Source organism: Thamnophis elegans, chromosome 9 (genome assembly GCF_009769535.1).
Source record: "Thamnophis elegans isolate rThaEle1 chromosome 9, rThaEle1.pri, whole genome shotgun sequence".
Lineage (NCBI taxonomy): Eukaryota > Metazoa > Chordata > Lepidosauria > Squamata > Colubridae > Thamnophis > Thamnophis elegans.
In genome coordinates, this window is record NC_045549.1 from 58,847,008 (window position 1) to 58,870,251 (window position 23,244).

A 23,244-nucleotide genomic window follows, 5' to 3' on the forward strand; every position below is an offset into this window, starting at 1 on the left:
CATACTATGTAATATTTGTACTATGGAAACCTCAGCTACAATGTTTGCTTTCAAATGTTGTGTTGCCTGACTAAATGTCTATAGAGATTCTCAGTCATGGCTGTGGTTGTTTCAAAGGTGCTTTTTCAAAAGGCAACTGGACTTTCTTCGTTTTTATTTGAAGATGTTTCACTTCTCGCCCAAGAAGCACCATTAGTTCTGATGAAATGAAGTGAAACATCTTCAAATAAAAAGAAAAAAAAAGTCCAATTGCCTTTTTAAAAAGCACCTTTGAGACATTGCCCAACTAGGTAATAACACTGGAACACTGGAATTAGTGGGATTGGCTTCCTGTTTGTGTACAGTAGCTTGCCCTGCCAGTGGGTGTCATTTTCTCCTTGGTAGCTGCTTGATTAGGGTTTTTAAAATTATTATTAGTTACCTGGTGTTAATCCCTACTTATCTGGGTATTGGCTGCTGGTGCTTTTGTTTCATTGTTAGCATTTTTATTGTTTCTTTTGAAGAGTAGATATATATGTGTCCTCTAGTGTGATATTCTATGTCTCAACGTCTTCTGTTTTCTTCTATGGTGATGATTATGATAGCATAGATATTACTGTATAATATATAAATAAGTGTACTGACTATGAAAACTTATGCAGCAAGGATTGAAACAATCCATTGAGGCCATCTTTGAACCAGCTCTCTAGGATGTCTTCCAGTCAGTCCACTCTGCAGGTGAGGTCTCAGAATTCTTCCGTATATTCAGCTACTGGCCGGCGCCCCTGTTTCATGGTTCTGATGCAATTGCAAGCTTTACGATCTGCCAAGATGTCTTCAAATCAGCAGCAGAAAGCCATCATGAATTGGTCGAAGTTCCACAGTTCAGGGATGTCTGAATTGTGGAAGATCACCATCCAATGGGCATCTGCCCCTTCCAGGGCCAAGGTGACGACTCAGACCCGAGCATCCTGGGTCTGGAAATCCCTCCTGCATATACGTGCCAGTTGCTGCAGGTCGCCATACTTCACTCCCAAGGGAAGCGTCTTCCCCTCCAGTTGTGGTACTCTGGGCTGGCCAAGAATGATTGCAAGTTCTGGTTCACCTGGATGGCTGCTTCCCCCTGCCACATCTGCTTAGCCTGCTGCTGCTGGATCTGGAGCGGTGGCCTTGACCTCATTGGCTGCTGTTGCCTCTCTGGTGTCAATCTAATTCGCCCCTGATTCTGAGGTTTTCAAAAGCCTCCATCACACTGCATAACATTTCTCTGGAAACAGTCAACTCCAGCCAGTTCTTCAATTGGCTCTTCCTGGTCAGACGGGTTTCCAGTTTGTGTTTTCAGCCCAATTGTGAGTCCTCGGGTTCTTCCATCAGTTATCTTTCTTCCCCACTCCCATTGACCATCTGGGCTTCGTGGGGGCCTCCAAACTGGCTTTGATATCTTCGATGGGGCAGAAGGAGCTGGCTTCTGGCTGGGTAGTGGTGGAGGTCTTGCCCAGTGGTGAAATCTAAAAATTTTCCCTACTGGTTCTGTGGGCATGGCTTGGTGGGCATGGTCATGTGACCAGGTGAGCTCAAAAACCAACTTTCACACTTCACACACAACACACAAAAACTACACAACGACTCACACACAATGCAGAAGCACACAAAATGGCCCCTGCAACAACAAGCAGGAACCTCGCAGAGCCAGAAAGAGCTAAAATACCAACTTTCACACTTCACACACAATCCTAACCCTAACCCATTCCTACTCTAGATGAATTAAGGAAACAATATGAAATACCCATATTTTAGACACAGAATTTTTAAGGTCCTACCTATCTGTTTGCTGCTATCTAGTGGTTGTCTGGATTTGTGCATTCCAGATCTGGAAGCCCTTTCTACATCTTGCCCACATTATCATCTGATCAATAAAAACCCTTCATCCGCATCTCAGAGTTATGTAAATAAGCACATTATTTAATAGTAAATCTTAATAAGTTTAATCAAGCTCACTCCTGATATAAACATAATATTGCATATGAAATATCTACCATGGGAATAACAAATATTCATTGTCAGCAGATGATCTAGATAATGGCTACACAAAGCCATTATCATAATCTTTTCTTCAATTGTTTTATTTTGCAAAACAGGAAACAGAGTTTTAGATCTTAATTTGAAGACATCAAAAAGGCTAGCAAGGCTAACTAATCAAAATTCCGTGACCCGTCAAAAGCGTGAACGTCATAAGTGCGCCGACAACACCGCGGCGCTAAAACCGCGATTTCAAAAGCGCACCGACAACAGCGCACCGACAACAGCGCACCGACAGAAGCGCGATTTCATTTAAGGTAAGATTTACAGTTAGATTTAGGGTTAGGTTTAGGGTTAAGTTTAGGGTTAGGTTGAGGGTTAGGTTGAGGGTTAGGTGAGGGTTAGGTTACAGCGCGCTTCTGTTGGCGCGCTTTTCTCGGCGCGCTTTAGGGCTAATTAGTCGCTAATTCGGTCACACGGTTTTGTCACCGTGCTTTAGACACCGCGGTTTAGTCAGGCGTGCTTTTGTTGTGCGCGCATTTGTGGTGGAACCCAAAATTCTACAATTGGTTTTAAAAAATGACTTACCAAGGAGGACCGCACATATTATGAAATATGTTATTCAGCAAAAGTTATTTATCTTCACATCTTTGCTAGATAGAGCCTTGCTAGTCCCAAAGAAAGTGAATCAGGCCACTTTATTTGAAGACTTATTCTATATTAATCATTTAATTTCAAATCTCTGGCACAATTTATATAAATGAAATAGATGAGATGTTGTTGTCTGGCTAAATTAATTTTAACTTAGAAAGTTGTACATAAATGCACATTTTCTTTCAAATAATGTTTATATTCTAATATTTTTTTTTAAAAAACCTGACAGATTTGATATTATCCAAATGATGTCATTGACAGTCCTGTATTTTGTTGCATTCCTCCTCTCTGAATAATATTTTCTGAAATCCAGGGTGAAGATAGAATGAACAATTCTTCTGGAAGAAGGCTGTAAGGATCTCATCCAGCCAACAGCATTGCAGATCTACAGCTAGTTACTGCTAGACTATAAAATTCATTTTAATATTGTGTGGAATCTAATAGCAAAACTCAAATGTTTTAGTCTGCTACCTTTTCCATCATGAATACCAATTTTCATTGGGATTTAGATCCTTTGTACCTCCTTCCATTGATTTCCAGATTTTCTGATACATGATAGTCAAATTATTATTTTTATTTCAAATTTACTAGTACAAAAGAAGTTTACGGAAAATGAAACACCATCATGGCAAATGAAGGAAAGCTTCCATCAGTTTTTATGAATTTCTATTTAACGAAAGCATCCAGCATGGCTGCAAACAGGCTGCACGCAGAGTGTTCTTAATCACACTTTGTGGATTAGGTTGTTTCACACTAATTAAACCAGGGAGGGGGAGTTCATTTATCAAAACTTGCAAATATATTGAAAGAAGTGCTGGTGCCAGTTCTTGGGCAAGATGCCCTAATGGGACAACAGTCACATTGTTGTTATTTCCTCTGTTTCACTCTGTTTGTCTTTCAGGGCTAAATGTATATAACTAACCAGAAAGAAAAAAAGCAAGGCAAATAACTTTCTCATCCTGTAAGTGCTTGCATAGATAGATATAGAAGGAACATAAGCAAGATCAAGGTAATTGGGGCAGTAATTCAAGAGGTAGGTGGCACTTTCCTTGCTAGGGTTCTTGGGCCTCATTAGCCAAGGCAATGTTTATGTCTGGTGCTGGGCCGAAAAGATACTGAATAAGCACCAAGATAAACACTCCTATGATAAGAATCCCTGGAAAAATATTCTTTCCAAGTCTGAAGGTAGGCACACCAATTTGAGTAGCATTTATGCAATTCTATGAAGCAGTGAACTATTGAATAATTTATCCAGAATTAGCTTAAAAAACATGTATACAAGCTCCTAGAACATTTATTAAAAAGTAGAACCAAGCAAAGGGATATAAGGGATAAAACTTTATGCAAACATTAATTCAGAAGAATCATTTGTTGATTATGAACAGCTTTACAGATTGATTGATTGATTGATTAAATAAATAAACTGGGCTGTATTCATTGTATTTGCTTACGTGCGTGTAGTTATATTATAATGCGTTTGGCCAATTCAGCTGTGAATGAATATTGCCAGAAAGGTGCTTAGTGACAGGACTCACTGGATTCTGCTTTTCCATTCAGTCCTGTTACTAAGATATCTTGGATTTCTAAAGTGTCTAAGCTAACCCTAACCCTAAACCCTAAATAAGCACCTTTTAATTAACTCTCCCTCAGCTAATTTCTCATACTTCATACATGAATAGCCACAGAGGAAAATGGATTCAAGGGAATAGAATAGCCAATAATTATTTTTTTTGGACATTTTATTGGGATTTATAGGCCGCCCTTTTCCCTGAGGGGACTCAGGGCGGCTTAAATCGTAGGGAAGGGGGTGCAATACAAAAACAACAATATGTGAACAAAATAAACTGATAAGACACAACTTGCATTCAACAGTCAACACTCAGGCGGGTAAATTGGGAACCTATCCCCAGGCCTGATGGGATAGCCAGGTCTTAAGGGCTATGCGGAAGGTCTGGACGGTGGTGAGGGTGCGGATCTCGACGGGGAGGTCATTCCACAGGGTCGGAGCTGCAACAGAAAAGGCTCTCCTCCGTGTAGTCGCCAGTCGGCATTGACTGGCAGATGGGATTCGGAGGAGGCCCAGTCTGTGCGATCTAATCGGTCGGAGGGAGGTAATCGGCAGAAGGCGGTCTCTCAAGTACCCAAATCAATAATAATTGATTTCATTTCTAATCACTGGTTTGGGGAAACAAAAAAATCATTTGAGATTATGGTACTAAATTTATTGAAGTGTTAGCATTGAAAGACCAAGAAAAGGATGAATAGAGGCTTAAATATTTGAATAATATACAAAAGAAAAAAAAAGTGTCAATTTGTTGTATCAAACTGATTTATTTCTAGAAATAATTTAGCTCTTATATGGGAAAGTATCTATGACCCCTGTTATATAGCCTGCTGTGAAATATTGTCAAACAAGTACTGATAATCAGTTGAATAGATAGGGACATAATAGAGTATTGGGAAGATCAATAAAACATCTAGCTATTATTGACTTTCACATATAGCATACATTTTTATGTAAGTCAACAATGTAACAGGAGTTATATATTACCTCCAAAGCTGTTACAAATTCAGTCTTAGATCTGTGATTTTTTTTTTTATTCCATCCAATTGGTGTCCGATTCTTAGTCCCTGCAGGTTTCTTGGCAAGTTTTTCCAACATTGTCTTCTTCCTAGGCTGAGATAAAGCACCTAGAGTCCAAGATCACCCGGCTGGCTTTCTGCTTTGTGAAACTAGAACTCACTGTCTCCTGGTTTGTAGCCTGAGGGTGTCAAACTGGCACCCCATGGTTGGGGCACATCACGCCCACCCCAGCTCCATGAAGGGTAAAAACATCGTGAAACATTGTGTGATGGCAATGTGACATGGTGAGTTTGACATCCATGACTTAAGCACTACACCAGACTGAGTTCTCAGATCTGTGAATAACTTAGTGCAAATAAAATGTCAGTTATTAGCATTCTATTTTCAAATATAAAGCCTTATGCAATACTATACCAGACTTCAGATAATCCTTGAATAGTGGGCTATGTGATTTAATTCTTTGTTGATTATATATATCTTGTTGTTTTAGCAAAATATGCTGTATTAGCAAGGCCAGTATTTACTGCTGGGCCAGCATAACTAGCCACTGTTTGGACTCATCAAGGTAGCAGTAAGCTGTTAAGCAAATTTCAAAGCTGTTAAACATTATGTGTGGTTTTTAGAGGAAATGGCCTAACAGCTGCATTGGTGAATGATGTATACAACAGACAAACCTCTGGAGTGTTAAGGGGTGTGGTTGATAGAGCATCCAACTGGATTTTTATGCTTTCAGATGAGAGAGACACACAACAACAAAAACCTTTCTAGGCATTTCTAAAGTATGATATGCTGGTAGAAGAAGCATCACCTGCAAAGACCACTCCTAGTCCCTAAAGGGAATTGTCCAGGCTAATCAATGTTCCAGCAGATAGAGGGCAGAGTAGATTTTTCTCATGATTCTTATTAACTGCTAGAAAACAAATAGAGGACAAATATTTCAGGAACAAAATAAGCAGCTTATATTTGAAGGAAGAAATCTAACGGCGTGCAGAGATTTTTCACACTGCACGCCATTAGATTTCTTATTATCCCCTTTTCCCATTCTGATGCCTATATGAAATTTTACTTCAATAAGCCTTTTGATTTCAAGAATATCTAACTTATGCTTTTGGATACACTGTATATATTGTTGCATACAAGAATATTAAAAATTAATCTTTTTTCTAATAGGTCATATATCAATCTCTCACATGAAAACATATAATAGCTGATGCAACTAGTGCAGAATGCATGTTGTTAAATAATTAAAATGCCTATTTTTTTCTAAACATTTTAGCTGTTAGGTTCTGTAATATTTACCCCCAAAAGGTCTTCAGGAACAGAACTGTGAAGGCTGCATATTCCAAGTTATTTCCACGATCATTTGTGCCAAATGCATGGCTTCTTTTCAGTAGTTGTAGTCTATAATGTTTGTCTTTTTAAAAATTGAGCTATAGATAACCTGTGTATTTCAGAACATTTTGTGCCCCCAAATTTGTTCTACTAAAGTTAAGCAAATTTTGATCATCCATTCTGCAAATAGTTGCTGTGAATAAATGCCTGCTGCTAGATAAGTACATTTGAAATTGTACTTAAATTTGAAGACTGCCCACAATACTTTTAAAGAAAAAAATATGACATTATATGTTGAAGCTATCCACAGTAACCATGGCAAATACTTTAAAGTATGATAATTGGTAATTTCAAAAACAAGGAATGGGACATGAATCAGCAATGTTTCAATGAAAATTTTTAACATGCTAATTTGTTCTTAAAGATCTATTCAGCAATTTGTTGCTGATGTTAAAGCTTGAGTAAAGCAATTCATCAAATTGCTTTCAAAAGATAAACAAATGAGAAATACTTGCCATCTCTGACATCAAAGAGAACATAACATTCCATAGAGGCAATTAATATCATTGGGGGAAAAAAATCTGAATTATAGATATCCAAGGTGATATGCAAAATGGTGTAAATGAAACAGCTTCTCATGTGAAGTGACTAATTTGAAACCCAATCCAGCATTTCTTAAATGTTTTGATCCTGGGGCCTCTTCTTAGGAACACCTGCAGCTTCTATCACCCACATTTCTTTTCAATCTTTTACAATCTGTAAAATTGTTAAGAGTCAAGTCCCGTTCCATGTTACATTTTGCCCGTTGCTTTGATCATTGCCCTTGGGAAATATTGCTTCATGTGGGCAGCAACAGCTGTAAATACAACAGTTAATACTATTGAGGGATTGAGTTTCTCATTTAATTTGTTAGTCAGAAAACTGTACAGCATTTTCCATATAGCTTGCTTTCAAGTTTCTTAACTTTTAAGACCATCTGTTGTTTTTTTTTAATTTATTTATAGGCCGCCCTTTTCCCTGAGGGGACTCAGGGCGGCTTACAACGTATAGGGAAGGGAGTACACACAATGACATATAAAAACAGTACATAATTAAAAGTAGAAGCAACATTCATTCATCATTCGGGAGGGGACAGATTATAATCTTTAACCCCAGGCCTGACGGGATAGCCAGATCTTGAGGGCTGTGCGGAAGGTCTGGAGGGTGGTGAGGGTACGAATCTCCACGGGGAGATCGTTCCAAAGGGTCGGAGCTACTACTGAAAAGTCTCTCCTCCGCGTAGTTGCCAGTCGACACTGACTGGCGGATGGAACTCGGAGGAGGCCTAATCTGTGTGATCTAATAGGTCGTAAGGAGGTAATTGGCAGGAGGCGGTCTCTCAAGTACCCAGATCCACTACCATGGAGGGCTTTATGGGTGGTAAGTAGCACCTTGAAGCGCACCCGGAGATCAACAGGTAGCCAGCGCAGCTCGCGGAGGATAGGTGTTATGTGGGTGAACCGAGGTGCACCCACAATCACTCGCGCGGCCGCATTCTGTACTAGCTGAAGTCGCCGGATGCTCTTCAAGGGCAGCCCCATGTTGCAGTATTCCAGCCTAGAGGTCACAAGGGCACGAGTGACTGTTGTGAGAGCCTCCCAGTTCAGGTAGGGTCGCAACTGGCGCACCAGGCGAACCTGGGCAAATGCCCCCCTGGTCACAGCCGACAGATGATGATCAAAGGTCAGCTGTGGGTCCAGGAGGACTCCCAAGTTGCAAACCCTGTCTGAGGGGTATAATATTTGGCCCCCCAGCCTGAGTGATGGAACACTAGCCAAATTATTGGGAGGAAAACACAACAGCCACTCGGTCTTTTCCGGGTTGAGTACAAGCTTGTTAGCCCTCATCCAGTCCCTAACGGCTTCAAGACCCCGGTTCATCACGTCCACCGCTTCATTGAGTTGGCATGGGGCGGACAGATACAACTGGGTATCGTCCGCGTATTGGTGGTATCTTATCCCGTGCCTCCGAATGATCCCCCACCTCCCGCAGTTGTCGCAGAAGGATACCATGGTCGATGGCATCGAAAGCCGCCGAGAGGTCAAGGAGAACCAAGATGGAGGCATGGCCTCCATCCCTGGCTCTCCAGAGATCATCGGTCAATGCGACCAAAGCGGTTTCTGTGCTGTGTTACTTGTTGAGAAACAAGAAATGAAATGAATTTTGTAATTTATTGGGTTAATTAGTCTGGTTCTATACACATATATTATAATAATACAATTCCTTTAGAAATAATTCAGGCTACACTTCTTAGGAACATATTGCAAACTTATTACTGTATCTCAAACATAATTCACTATGAAGTCTGCATAAAAATGACTGAGACAATGCTTGGTTATATATTTTGACACACTGGACTAAAATATATTTTGCTTCTATAGGTTTGACTCTTTGAATTTTTATCAATAATAGACGTATCAAAACAATAGACGAAAATTAGAAAACTTTGAATTCCTTTAATTCAACACTTCACATTGAGATAGAAATGTGCAATAGCAGAATTTAGGCAGCAGGTTAAAGATGTTCATATCTAATTATTTTGGGCATCAAATGCCAAGGATATATTTCTGACTAGCTCCTTCACTCTTCATAGTCCTGCTATATATTTAACCAATTTACAATCCCTAAATTTTGTTATACATGATATGAAGTTGACAGATTGATATGTCCAGTTAATTTTATGATTTGTGCTTACCTATACAGGTGAAGCCTGTTTTACATTATTGAATGTTGTTATGCCATTGACCCTAGTAAAATTGTCATTGACAGTCATTGACATCAATAGTTTTTCCCCTTATAAATAAGAAGAATTGTATTTATGAATGTGAAGTTTCTGGTGAAGTAGTTTCAGGTATAGAAATCTTGTTTTAATTTTTCTTAAGAAAACAATCATTTAGATACATACATGCCTTGAAATTGGAGATTTTATTACCATTGACAGCAGTCTTTTCTTATGTTGACTTTTTATTTTCAATAATACAATAAATTTCACTGGAACTATGAGTTAAAAATTGCTAGTAATTAGCTAGTACTTATTGAGTAGTGTTCTACAACTGCTATGGCAAAGGAAAAGGAAAGAAACACATTTGAAAATTAAGAACTGTCACTCCTGGTAATAATTGCCAAATAAGCCTTCCTATTCTATCACATTTTTTGACTTCACTCTACTCCCAAATATCCTCCCTAAAATTTACTATCTTTTATCGGGGGAAGAAAATTGGGAATGTTATTTTATTCATCTATTCATTTTCTAACATTCTAGTAAGGATATTTGAAGGTTTTATTCTAAATGATCTCTGCTGACTCATAAACTGTAATTATTCTTTCTTTAAAATAAATAATTCAGCACTAACGCTTTCTGTTATAAAGCAGATTTTCACAAGCAAAGTTTTCTAAAATTTTTGGTGATTTCATCTTTCATAAATAGAATAGCAGGACAAATATATGAAATATTATTTTATGTTGGTAGGTATATCTACCCATGAATATACAAAAACACAAATGTAAGTACAGGTAGTCCTCCACTTACAACCCTTCACTTAGTGAATGTTCAAAGTTACAATGGCACTGAAAAAAAGTGACTTATGACCATTTTTCACACTTACTTTGCAGCATCTCCATGGTCACATGATTTGCATTCAGATGCTTGACAACTGACTCACATTTATGATGGTTGCAGTGTCCTGTGGTCATGTGATTCCCTTTTGTGACCTTCTGACAAGCAAAGTCAATGGGAAAACCAGATTCACTTAACAACTGTGTTGCTAACTTAATACCTGCTGTGATTCACTTAACAAATGTGGCAAGAAAACAGGGCAAAATTCACTTAGCAAATTTTTCACTTAGCAAAATAAAGTTTGGCCTCAATTGTGGTCATAAGTCCAGAACTACCTGTAGTAATGTCAGACAAAATTCACAAATACAATAATTAGTAATATTAAGTGGTGCAAAAATAATGGATTCTAAACTGTTATGATCTTGAAACAGCTCACTGAAAACAACTTGCAACATTGTTTTTACAAACTTAAGCCCTACATGACCTAGGATCCGGATATCTACGAGACCGTCTTCTGCCACATACCTCCCAACGGCCAATAAGATCACACAGGATGGGCCTTCTCCAGGTGCCGTCGACCAGACAATGTTATCTGGCGGCTCCTCGGGCGATGGCCTTCTCTGTAGCTGCTCCGACCCTATGGAACAATCTACCCCCAGAGATCCGGACCCTTCCCACTCTTTCGGCCTTCCGAAAGGCTACCAAAATCTGGCTATTCCGGCAGGCCTGGGGCTGTTGACCTCATGAATGAGGTCCAGCCCCGCCTAGATTGAGTGCATGATGTGATCTTTTAATCTGTTCTTCCTTTCTCTATTTTTTAAATTTTTTATCCTTTTAGAGATGTATTTCTGTAAGCCGCCCGGAGTCCTTCGGGATTGGGCAGCATATAAATTTATTAAATACTCAATACTCAACTTAAAAAATCAGATATAATTTGTTCATTTTGTTACTATTGTTCATAATTTATCCCTCTTTGTTAAACTCATGAAATGAAATTATTCCAGAAAACTACATCCAACAACTGAAACCACTTATACAATGCATAATTGTGAGTCCTGTTAACTTTACCATAAAAAAAAAATCAGTTTGCAGATTGGAAAGGTTTGTATTTTGTAATTTTCAACGTATTTCATCATCTTTGTACAGCACATATACATATGCACAGAATTTGTCAGACACCAGGTTTTATCTACCCATTTGTTATTTGGATGTCATTTAGGAAATTGCTTAAAACAATACATATTTAGTAAAACAACCTCCATTAAATTCTTTTTTTGGTTAGCCAAGTTTAGTTTTGAGTTAAACAAAAGTAAAGTGTGTTGACTGTTATACGCAGTTATATTTCTTCAGCAGATGCAAAGCCCTTCCTGCTCTTGAGAATGTTGAGAATAGTATTTTTAGAAAGCTTTGGAAGCAACTGCCAACATTCATTCTGATTGAAGCTTTGTGGCCTTTAATAACCTGCTTCAGTGCACACATAGTTTTGAAGTCTAGACTTTGTATTTTTTTAAAAATGAATTTCAGACACCCATTTATTATCAGCTTTCTAGTTATACCTTTTGTTATTCATAGGCATATCATACAGCATGGTTCCTTTGATATAAAACTGTTTATACAATGGTTCTACCATCTTTGGCTACACAACAAAGAGTACATTTCTGAGCTAAAAGCCATGTTAATCTGAAATATGTGCCTTCTGTTTTACTTCTTAACATGAAAATAATCATTGGTGTTATTCTTTCTTTTTTTAAAATATGGTTTCTTATGCGAAAAAAATGAAGGCAAACCAATTATATTTTTGGGCCTTTCTTGTTTCTTTGGAATGATATCTCTCTCAGAATACATGCAATAAATTGAGCATAATCAACTTCACAAAGTATATCCATATCAGATTGGGATAGTATCTCATTTTTATATTTGATGTGTGGAAGTTGTACAGGTCCTGGGGAGACTCTGGGATCAGACATAGAGTTATGACTCTTCCTACATTATCATTATAGATAAAAACTAATTGAGGATCTACTAACATTGAGGAATAATCTGAGGCCTCAGCAATTATGTGTTGATTTGAATTATGGAATTTCATTACACTGGAAAGGACCATGTTAACAAAAAAGAACTTATAGCAATGTTATTTAGGCTTTCCTTTGAATCCTTATATTATGGTAGCATATTAATTATAAGTAAGTTTCTTGTAAAATTCAGTTGTAGCATGCATTATTCTTGACATGGCAGTGGCCTCATAAAAACTGGATGAGAACTGGATATTGTATGGTACAACTTGGTTAATAAATAAAGATGATAAGTTGTTTATCAATTTCTTTTACTCATAGGTGACAAATGTAATTTAAGATGATATGTAGAAAGCAAATATGGTATTACTTGAATTTTTTTTATTTGATGTTTTGTCCACTGCTGAAGTTCAGCAGGCTTATAAGTGCAATACATAAATAAAACTGAAGAGATATAAAGAAGAAGATAAATAAATCATGTGGTCATTTGTAAGGAAAACATTCTAAAATCATTTAGACAGAATAGCAAACTAAACACATAATATTAATATTATGTGCCTTTCAAGACTGAGAAATGTCAAAGAATCCCAGAGGAGTCTGGAGAATGTTGTAGCCTCTATGAATGAATGAAGTTTACAGAATTGGTCCTGAATGACTTTTCCTATTTAGCAAAGTTCTTTCAATACTTCTTGTCAAGAGACAATGATGACAACATGATAATGTGCATAATGACATAAAATGAATATAATTAAATACTGGTAGGGTCTCAGACCTGCTTCGAATAAGAGTTAAGAGAAAAATGTTCTACTAAAGGTAGAACTTACTATCATTCATCTAGAGCAGTGTTTCTCAACCTTGGCAACTTGAAGATGTCCAGACTTCAACTCCCAGAATTCCCCAGCCAGCATTTGCTGGCTGGGGAATTCTGGGAGTTGAAGTCCGGACATCTTCAAGTTGCCAAGGTTGAGAAACACTGATCTAGAGCCTATTTGAGATTACAGCAGCACTGAAAAACTGATTTATAACTGGTTTTCTCACTTACAACCATTGCATCATTCCCATGATCATATGATCAAAATTCAGGTGCTTGGCAATTGGCTCATATTTATGAGTATCGCAGGGTCCCGTGATCACCTTTTGTGACCTTCTGACAAGCAAAGTCATGGCGAAGCCAGATTCACCTAACAACCTTGGTATTGACAGCAGTGATTCATTTAACAATGTGGTAAGAAAAGTTGTAAAGTGAGGCAAAACTCACTTAACAAATGTTTCACTTAGCAGTGGAAATTTTGGACTACCTGTATTTATTTATTTGATTTATATCCATGTTTTCCTCCGGCTGCTTATAAAGTGGCATTTATAGTATTCTTTCATCCAGTTTTTATCCTTAACAACATCTGTGAGAATGTTCAGTCAAAATCACCCAATAAATTTTCATGGTTTACATGAAACTAGATCTTTCCATTCCTATTCAAATGCCTTAACTGCTAAACATTAGATCTGATTATTGATTTTTCATCGATTAATTGGCATCCAGCAAAGTTTATCCGGATGGGTAATTCTGTTGAAGCAAGTTATGACAGTCTCTAAGCTATTTGAAGATAAAATTATGTGAACTTAGAAGAAATGGGATCAATGCTCTCTAGTAAAATTTCTGCCACTTGTGGCCTTGATTCATGTCTCTGATCTTTGAGGAACTCAGAAACATGAGTAGAGTCTAGGTAATTGTCAGTGCTTCTTTGGAAGAGTGGATGTTCCCATCAGACTTGAAAAAGACAGATGTAAACATTGATTTTAAGAAGACTACATAACTATTAACCTGTCTCCAATTTTCTCTTTCTTGAGAAAGTTATTTCTTTGTCAGCTAAACCTCTCGAGGAAGTGGATTATTTACATCCATATTATTCATATATAATAATGAGATGATAGTCATATTGATTGTGGTAGAGGATCTCTTTTGCGAGGGAGGGAACACACCTCTTCTGGTCCTTATAGACCTTTCAAAGGTCTATATCAGATCATTCTATATCAAATCTTATTGGATTCAGTGCAAGTATTGGGGGTCGGGAGTCTGTGCTACAATGCTCTTATTCCTAACTGATGGGATAGTACCAGGTGCAAGCATTGGCAGGGGAACAGGACTCAGCCCTAAATTTTGGAGTCCTGCAGGGTTTAATTCTTTCACCTCCCATTTAACATCTATAAAGTCATCCATTGACCATACATTGGTTTGGAATGAAATATTATTCAAATCAATCAATATAGTTCATGAATTAGGGAATTATAAATACCTATCTGAATTAGTATGGATCTGAATGATTGTTATTTACTAATCAAGTATTAGAAAACATGAATTATACTGAACTTACATGTTTTTCATCACTTTCAGCTTCCCCCTCCTAATATTTACACATTTGAACATAGAAACAGACCATTTACCTGAAGTTTAAGATAAAAGTAGCAATATATGTTCTCAAAAAGTTTTTCTACATTTATTCCAGTTTCTCCAAGGCTTAATTTGATTTGTTGAAGAAGTCACTAACTTTATAGGTTGACATGTTTGAATTTATGACAAAAATTGTGTTTCAAAAGGCTAGTATTGTTCTTAATAATTTAGTTTTCATTAAAAGCAGACATTACATTCCAAGCATTCCAATTTCTTGAGTAGTTAATTCTTGCCCAGGAGCAACATCCTAGGACAGAAATGTCATTTATAATACTATATGTTTGTAATAAAGTTGCAAGAGAAGCTGTTGACAGTGCCTTCACACACTTGTGATGAGCTTTATGGACTATGAAAATTACCTTCAAAATATTTCTCTCTCAAAGATCCAGCTACATAATGAAATAAAAGGAAGAAATGTGGGTTTGGAGATCACATGGTATAGTAGTACTAAAATATATTAAGGGGAGATTACTACTGAAAAAAATCTTAATTGCAGTCATTGCTATGATATTTAATTCGTGTACAATGTGCCTTGATAGTCTCAAAAAAGAAAAAAAACATGTTTACTAGGTTGTCCTGGCTGCATCTTCAAGCATTCTTCCAGCAAGTCTGCTGGGTGCCTGGAAAAATATGATATTAAAAGTGTAAAGACTGCTATAACAGATTTCCTGTGCTTTTTGGAGATAATACCACCTATATTTATACTGTTTTGAATGCAGCTTTTGAAACAGAAGACACTGAATATCCAATGCAAAATGTTGGGTCTAATTTCAAGTGGTTAAACCTGAGGATGTAAACATACCTCTTGTAGCTAAGGTCAGTCAATAATCAATTTTTTCACTCTGTAGTTTTATGGATTATTATATAATAGGAAATGGTGAATACATTATTTTTTGACATAGTAGAATTATTATAATAGCAAAATTATGTCAATTTCTGGATGACTGGGGAATTCTGCAAACGGAAGTCCACAAATTTTAAAATTGCTAAGATTGGAAAACACTGAATAGGTCAAGTAAGGCAGAGTTGGACTGGAATGTTATCAGGCAACTTGAAAAGAATAAAGGAACAAACTATATACATAGGTCTCTGCTGGAAAACTCCATTACTTGGACCCCTTACTCATATAAAGTATTGCCATCTCCAAAAATCCGGGTTACGCTTGGCAAACTCACACTGTAGATAGTTACATATATGTAAATGTGTGCTTGGTTTTTGTTTTTAAACAAACTGTGCCACTTCTTTGGAGTTAAATTCCCATATACCAGACAGATTAGAGTTGCAGCAGGCACATAGCCATATATGTTTTACTTCTGGAGCAAATGGATTGGCTGCCATGGCCTCTGGAGCTAAACTGAAGCCTTAGCTTTATATGACTTGAATTTGGAATATCTAATGAGTCACCTTTCCTTTCAAACTGGTAAATTCTGAGATTATCTGGACGAGTCTTTGTGTTCTTGGAGTATCGAGTATCATTTGGTAATCTCTGGCAGGTGATTTCTTTGTGAGGTGACATTCTCAATTTGAATTTTTTTTGCCCTTTAATTCCTGAGATGGTCTATAGGCTCTTTTTCCAAGCCTCTATATATGTTTGCTTTTGCTTGTATTCTTTTGTCCCTTATACTTATATTCCTAGCTTCTATCCCAGTGGCTCAACCACAATACCAAATTAGCTTTCATATATCTACATACATACAGTGTATGCATCAGAGGTGGGTTCCTACCAGTTCGTACCTATTCGGTAGAACCGGTTCGTCAAATCTACGGAACCAGTTAGAAGAGGTTCCACAAGTGGACCCAGAAAGCAGGCCCACCTACAGAAGAGGTTTCAATTTTTTTTGAAATCCACCAGTTCTTGGATATGATTATTCTACACTATCATGCTCATATTTATAAAACTCAGTGCCTCTGTGAAAGGTAAGGATGACTACTGCGTTTGTGGTGCAATCAGAACATTGCGTGTGTTGAAGTTGTTTTAACGCAAACCAAAGATGCCTTTTAAAAACAGGTGTACATCATATTCTTATGCATGCCAGTGCTGTGTGTGAAGTAATTTAAGATGGTTCTGACAAGTGTCGTCGGCATCTTCATACCCAGTCACATGGGCAGCAAGCCACTCCCACAAAGGAGGCCACACCCACAGAGTAGGTTCGAACAATTTTTGAAACCCACTACTGGTATGCATGCATTTTTTTCTCATTCATACCTTCTTTCATAATTTCACCAAGCATCTTTTGCATATGTTCATTAGTATTATTTTAACATTTTTTTGGCTTCTACATATTTTTTTTTCACCCTCTTTCATCTAACTTCCACATCTTCTTTCATTACACATATTATATTTGCCATTAACTCTGTTTGGAGATTATTCTTGTATACTTTTTCATTTATCTTCTTTTACCAATCTTTCATTCCTATTCTTTTTCTTCCTCCAAGGCCCACTCTTTACTACTATTAAAAATGTCCTGTCCTCTTTCAGATACTGTCATTTGATATCTTAATCTTTTATCTGAAGCAGGGGTGTCCAAACTTTTTGCAAGGAGGGCCAGATTTGGTGAGGTGAAAATGTGTGGGGCTGACCATTCAGCCTGACATTCTTTGAATCATTAACATTACATGCAAATGAACTATTTTATGAAAGACTAAACAAATAACTCCCATTAGGGAAAAGAGGCTGTGGGCCGCTCGAAATTTGAAAACAGGCCACAATTGGCCCCAGGGCTGGATTTTGGACATGCCTGATCTAAAGCATTGAAAAGAATCTAATCTTTTCAGAAAGTTGCTGAGAGATAAGGGAAACAAACTTTAATTACATGATCAAAGAACTATGTAGATCAGCATGTCTAAGGCCTACCTATCTCCCTATAGAGGGGGGCAGCTCTTGAAGAGCATTCAGAGACTTCAGCTCGTCCAGAATGCAGCCGTGCGAGCGATCGTGGGTGCACCTCGGTACACTCACGTTACACCTATCCTCCGCGAGCTGCACTGGTTACCGATTGGTCTCCGGATACGCTTCAAGGTGCTAGTCGTCACTTATAAAACCCTTCATGGTATTGCACCTGGGTACTTGAGAGACCGCCTGCTGCCAATTACCTCCTAAAGACCCATTAGATCACACAGGGCTGGCCTCCTCCGGGTTCTGTCTACTAGCCAATGTCATCTGGCTACTACCCGGGGAAGGGCCTTCTCTGTGGCAGCTCCGGCTCTTTGGAACGAACTCCCCGCAGAGATTCGGACCCTCACCTCTCTCCAGGCCTTTCGAAAAGCCGTTAAAACCTGGCTGTGTCGGCAGGCCTGGGGTTGATGAGTTCCCTTCCCCCCTCGATCTGTGTGGCTGTTGGTTGTTTTTAAATGCCTGTATTTGTAGTTTTTTGTGTTCCACTTTCCCTCCTTGGGTTTGTGCGCCGCCCTGAGTCCCGCTGGTAATAGGGCGGCATATAAATAAAACGAAACCTAAACCTATCTGTTGTATGTACATCACTATCAGTAACATTGTTTATTAATATTTGAACAATAAAGTATTACACTTCAGGGCACGATCCATTTTGATTTTCTCTGAACAAGACTAGCCAAAATAGTGCAGTCAAATCCTTCCAAGAGCCAGTTTGGTGCAGAGTTAAGACTGGCTGGAAACCTGGCTGGAGTTCTACGGTACTTTTGCCTTAGGCACAAAATCACCTGTGTTCACCAAATAACCTTACCTTAGAACCATTTTAATCCTATAAAACAAGTAGTGCTTTGACAGATAAAACACATGCCTAAATACAGTACCTGAGTTAGTGTTTCTTGGATTTAGGGATCTGCTTCAGTGGCCTTGATTTAAGCCTTATAAGGGACCAGATGTTGTAGGAGCTACACCAGCAATTATGTTAGGGGTGGGTTTATGCTGTTTAAACTTCATTATTAAATCATTAAAAACCTGAAAATGTATACCCACTTAACATAATTAAGCTTACTTAATCTGAACAAACCCTAGTATTCTCCAAACGCTTTGTACTTCAATTTTCATTAGCTACAGGCAGCCTGAACAATAATGAACTGCATCCCAAGATAACTGGAGATCACCAGATTATCTGTATTCCACAACACTCTTGAGTTTTTTTTAAATTATACTTTGCCTCAGTAATATTTAAATTATGAAATCCTGTTTTTAGTATCCAGCTACATTATATATTCAAAAATATATGTATTCCAGAAAAAATGTAAAGCAGTTTTCTAACATTAACTCTCAATTAATTTTGTAAGCAATGAATTTGAAGAAATAATTGTTTAATGTTTTATGACACCAGATCAGTGACGTGCGGTGAGGTTTATGGCTGGTGAGGCACTGACACAGTGGTGGGTTTTAAATTTTTTTAGACTTGTGAACTTCAACTCCCAGAATTCCATAGCCAGGCATGCTCAGTTCCGATTTAAAGCAACATTTGTTTTTCTCTTTTGTGAAAAAAGTTTCCTTCATTCTTTTTCTTCTTCCTCCCCCTCCTTCCTCCCTCCCTCCCCGCTCTCTCAAACAGACACAAACACAGAAGTTGGATATATTTTCCAATGGCTTGAAACAGCTTCTCTGCCATACCCCCCACGATATGCTTCACCTATGTCAGGAATTTTTAGGCTTTTAACCCTTGCTTAACACTGCTCGAGTGAACATAAAGCGACTAAAGTCAGACTAGCTGAGGCACGTTGTTCTCCTGCCTCTTCCTGTAGAGGACGCTTTTTTAGAGGCTTTTTTAAACAGTTAAGCACTAAGTAGAGTCATCCACGGTGACTCTGGCAGCAACTAGCTCAGCCTGACCTCAGCTCTTGCCTTTTTCCTTTTACATTTTTTTTCTTTTCATGATGACAGTGGTGAGGCTCTGCCTCCCCTGACTGCACATCCCTGCACCAGATACATATTATGCTCTAGTACCATGATATATTAACCTAAAAAGATTAACCTTTTATGCTTTTTATAGCTGTTGTGAAAAGGAAGAAACAGGAAGCTAACATGGGTTGATGTGTGTTGGCAAAAAGTGAAGAGTTAAATAAAATTTGTGGGGAAGAGTATGAATGGCTCATAAATCATATCAGGTTAAGCAGCTTTGCACCTTCTAAAAGCTCCCCTGCTTTCAGAGCGGCCAAAATCATTTAAACCCTTAAAGGGTAGGCCAGGAGGACAAGCCCACCAAAACTAGATGGAAAGACTATCTTCTGTGGATCCTGATAGAGAGAGAAAGAGATGGTCTGCTTAGAGGGATCATGTTGTGGTGAACACGAATGGTAATATATTACAAGCCTAAAAAACTGCTATGTACTGTATATTACTAGGTCAACTTTATCAGAAGCAAAAGCTTTGGGACACATAAGCCTTTATTTTATTGCCTGCAGGAATATAGCTCAGTGGATAAAAAACAAGCAAAGGTAATTTAAATGCCTTAGCATAGTCACTGCTTTACCTAAAGAGAAGTATAAACTTCTTTGGGTTCATGCGGCTGTCAGTGGCACAGAAATTTTGTTTAGGTGAGAAAATGAATTCAATTGAATACAAATATTCAAAGCTAATGTTCAAGGCTAAGTAAATTAAAATTTAAAATTAAAATAATGTAGATATTTTAGCAACAAACGATACTTAACACATCTCAGAAAAGTTCTATGAAAGTTAGAAGTTTTGGAAGGGTCTTCAAAAGCTCAACTGAAGTGTTACTGAAAATATGTGGGAAGTTCTCACACATAGTTTCCATGCAAGGAAACTTAATAGTATTTCCAAGCTAGAAAGGTTTGATAGGAAAGAGTGAGTTGGCCATAGGAAGCTTAGAATATTATTATTTCTGAAAAGGGGGGTACTGGCTGAAATGATCCAAACTTCTTCACCTGTCATATTTACTATTAATTTATTGTGAATCTGTACACAACTGTATTGAAATAACAAGTAGGCATCAACATTTGTAGGAATGTGTCATGTTTTATTATTTTTTTCCTCTCATGCTGAAGTTGTGTTAGGCCACGGGTGTTAAAATTTGCAGTGTCACGTTGCCATCACGTGACGTATTTTGACATTCTCCCCCTTCGCAGAGCTGGGGTGGGCACAGCCTGCGCATGATGCATCCGGTCCACGGGCTGCCAGTTTGACACCCCTGATTTAGGGTTGACACCCCTGATTTAGGCATTCAATAAAACATACATTTTAACCAGGCATTCCTAAATATTTGCATGCAGCTGTCCATATATTTCCTGCAGCAACTGAAATGGAAGCGTTTAGACTGCTAGGTAGCATATGCCACATGAAAAAACAAAACAATTTTTTTTTAAATTAAATGGTAACTACCTTCCATAGGTAGATATAGTGAGTTCTTTCTATCCCAATAATTATTTTGTGAATTACATAAATTCAAACAATAAAAGGAAACAGGCATTCACACAAAAGAACACTAGACAATTTAAAAGTATTTTACAAGCAAAATATTTTACTACTTCTTCCCTTCTTGTCCAAGATGAGAATGAATGTACTAGTTTATATATAAACTGTACATACTGTAAGCAAATCCACATTTCAAAAATTATTCTATACATCATTAAAATACTGGAATCTATAGGCCTTATGAAGAAGCAACTGTCAATGATAATATTAAAATTGTTGTGTCTGTAGCAATAAATATGTGCATATTTTTAATCCACCCATTATATAATTTGGTGACAAGACCTCATTGTGTTGGAATTTATTATTATTTTTTCATGACGATACCTGCTTCCCAATCTATCATAGGTCACATATAAAAACTATACTTCTGCAAAAAATAATTCTGCCAGGATGTAGATGGTACAGATATGTAACCCATTCAAGCCAGTGCAATGCAGGTTAACAGTTATCCTCTGATGAGTATTCTGATGCTTATCAGATTTATGCTAGTAATCTCTCATCCAACAAATGGTATTTATTTTCTTATTTATGCATGCTGAAGCCTCTTTCTATGCTCACAGACATTCTCTCTAGATCAAGGCACTAGAATATAAAAAGGCTTAAAACAGCTATTACGTTCCTTCTTATTCCAGCATGATGAATCTACTTATCTACAATTGTAAAGTCAGAGTGATATTTTCATCTGCTTTATTTTTCTATGTGCACATGCACCACTACATCCCTTGAATTATACAACCAGTAATTCTTTCTATCCTCTTCCTGTAACACTGACTCTGGATTTTACAGGACTAAAATACAATTTTTCTAAGTTGTAAATATAAAGAAAATTAAATACCTTTGGTAAAAAATAGATAAATTTAACAAGATTAGAAAAGCAAAATGTTATGCCATCAAAGAGTATAAAAATGTACACAACAAAAATATAAAAATATAAACAAACAAAAAAAACCTTGAAGGCACTAGTGGGAGGAATAAGACACTTCATTGATTTCAATTTTTTCCTCCTTGCTCACATATACTGACCAGGCATTTTTGCAAAATGACAGGAACCTGACTGGGGAAAAACATAGAAAAGGGTGCAGTCCTTTTCATATCTATAAGTGAAAAATGTAAGTTTAACTCAGAATAACACAGTTTTAAGCAATTGACACTTTAATTTAGGACATGTAGGAGTTACTGCAATAAGTGAAATAAGATTCCAGAAGTTTAGAATGAAAAGGCAGAAGCAACTGACCTGCAGAAGGAAGGCTATTAGAAGAGTTCGGGTTTTGAGCATTTCTAAACTTAAATCTTTTAAAATTCAGGATGAGCAAAAGAGATGATATTATATATTTATATCAAGGTGGAGGAAAAGAAATCCTCATCAATGCCTTCTGCTCATAGTTTTAATGGGCTTTCATGTGCTGTTACATTGCATACATAATCTCTGTTTCATTTCTTCTCTCTTCATCTCCCCAGAACCATCAATCTTGAACATGGAAGATCTTCAAAGGAAACAACTGAGATTATACAAGGAGATTAATGCACAAGCCCCAGAACAGAATAAGCCTCTAATTCAATGTGCTGTAGAAGAAAGAAGTTCCTTTTATCCTTCTGTATTTCCTTTACACACACAGTCACACTCCTCATGATGATCCAAAGGGACATCTGTCAGAGATTTATGCAATCCTCTCATACCACTTCTGGGCTTCAGCTGCAGGACCTGCAAGGGAACAGTCCAGCTGTCATTTTAAATGCCATTAAAATAAGCAAATCATTAAATAAAAATCCTATTCCTGTGTTAGAAATCAGTATTTGTCTATGGCAGGTACATATTCATCTTGAAATCCTATTCATGATTTATGCATAACCCAATATATCTTGGCCCATAAATAGTTTACTAAGGAAGGTTTTGGCTTCTTTGTTCCAACATTTGAAAATATAAATCAATATAATAATTTAAAATTTGTGATCCTCATAAATTGGAGTTCCCAATTAGTATTTAACATTGAAATAAACTACATGCAAAGCTTATCCTAGTTCAGGTACAGAAATCACGATGCATAACTATCAATCAAATCCTTACAGATGAAGACCGTTTCCTTCTACTTGTTAGTCACCTGTAATTTCCCTAACAAACTAACAGTGTCAAGACTGAGGCCATTTTGAGACTTCAGCGCTAACACACTGGAGAAGAGGGATAGGGAGGGGGAAATTGAGATAGTTGCGGTGTTGTAGCCAAAACAAAAT

The 23,244-nt window shown here is 37.5% G+C and overlaps 1 protein-coding gene across 1 annotated transcript in view; it reads right to left on the reverse strand.

Moving 5' to 3' along the window:
- Positions 1–20,549: 20,549 nt before the first annotated feature.
- Positions 20,550–23,244, reverse strand: part of PDGFC (platelet derived growth factor C) — a 124,663-nt gene continuing 121,968 nt past the window's right edge. Inside the window, exon 6 of the mRNA XM_032223556.1 lies at positions 20,550–22,717. Within this exon, the coding sequence (XP_032079447.1) occupies positions 22,601–22,717 (117 nt within the window). The 3' untranslated portion in view covers positions 20,550–22,600. The remainder of the gene's footprint in view (positions 22,718–23,244) is intronic.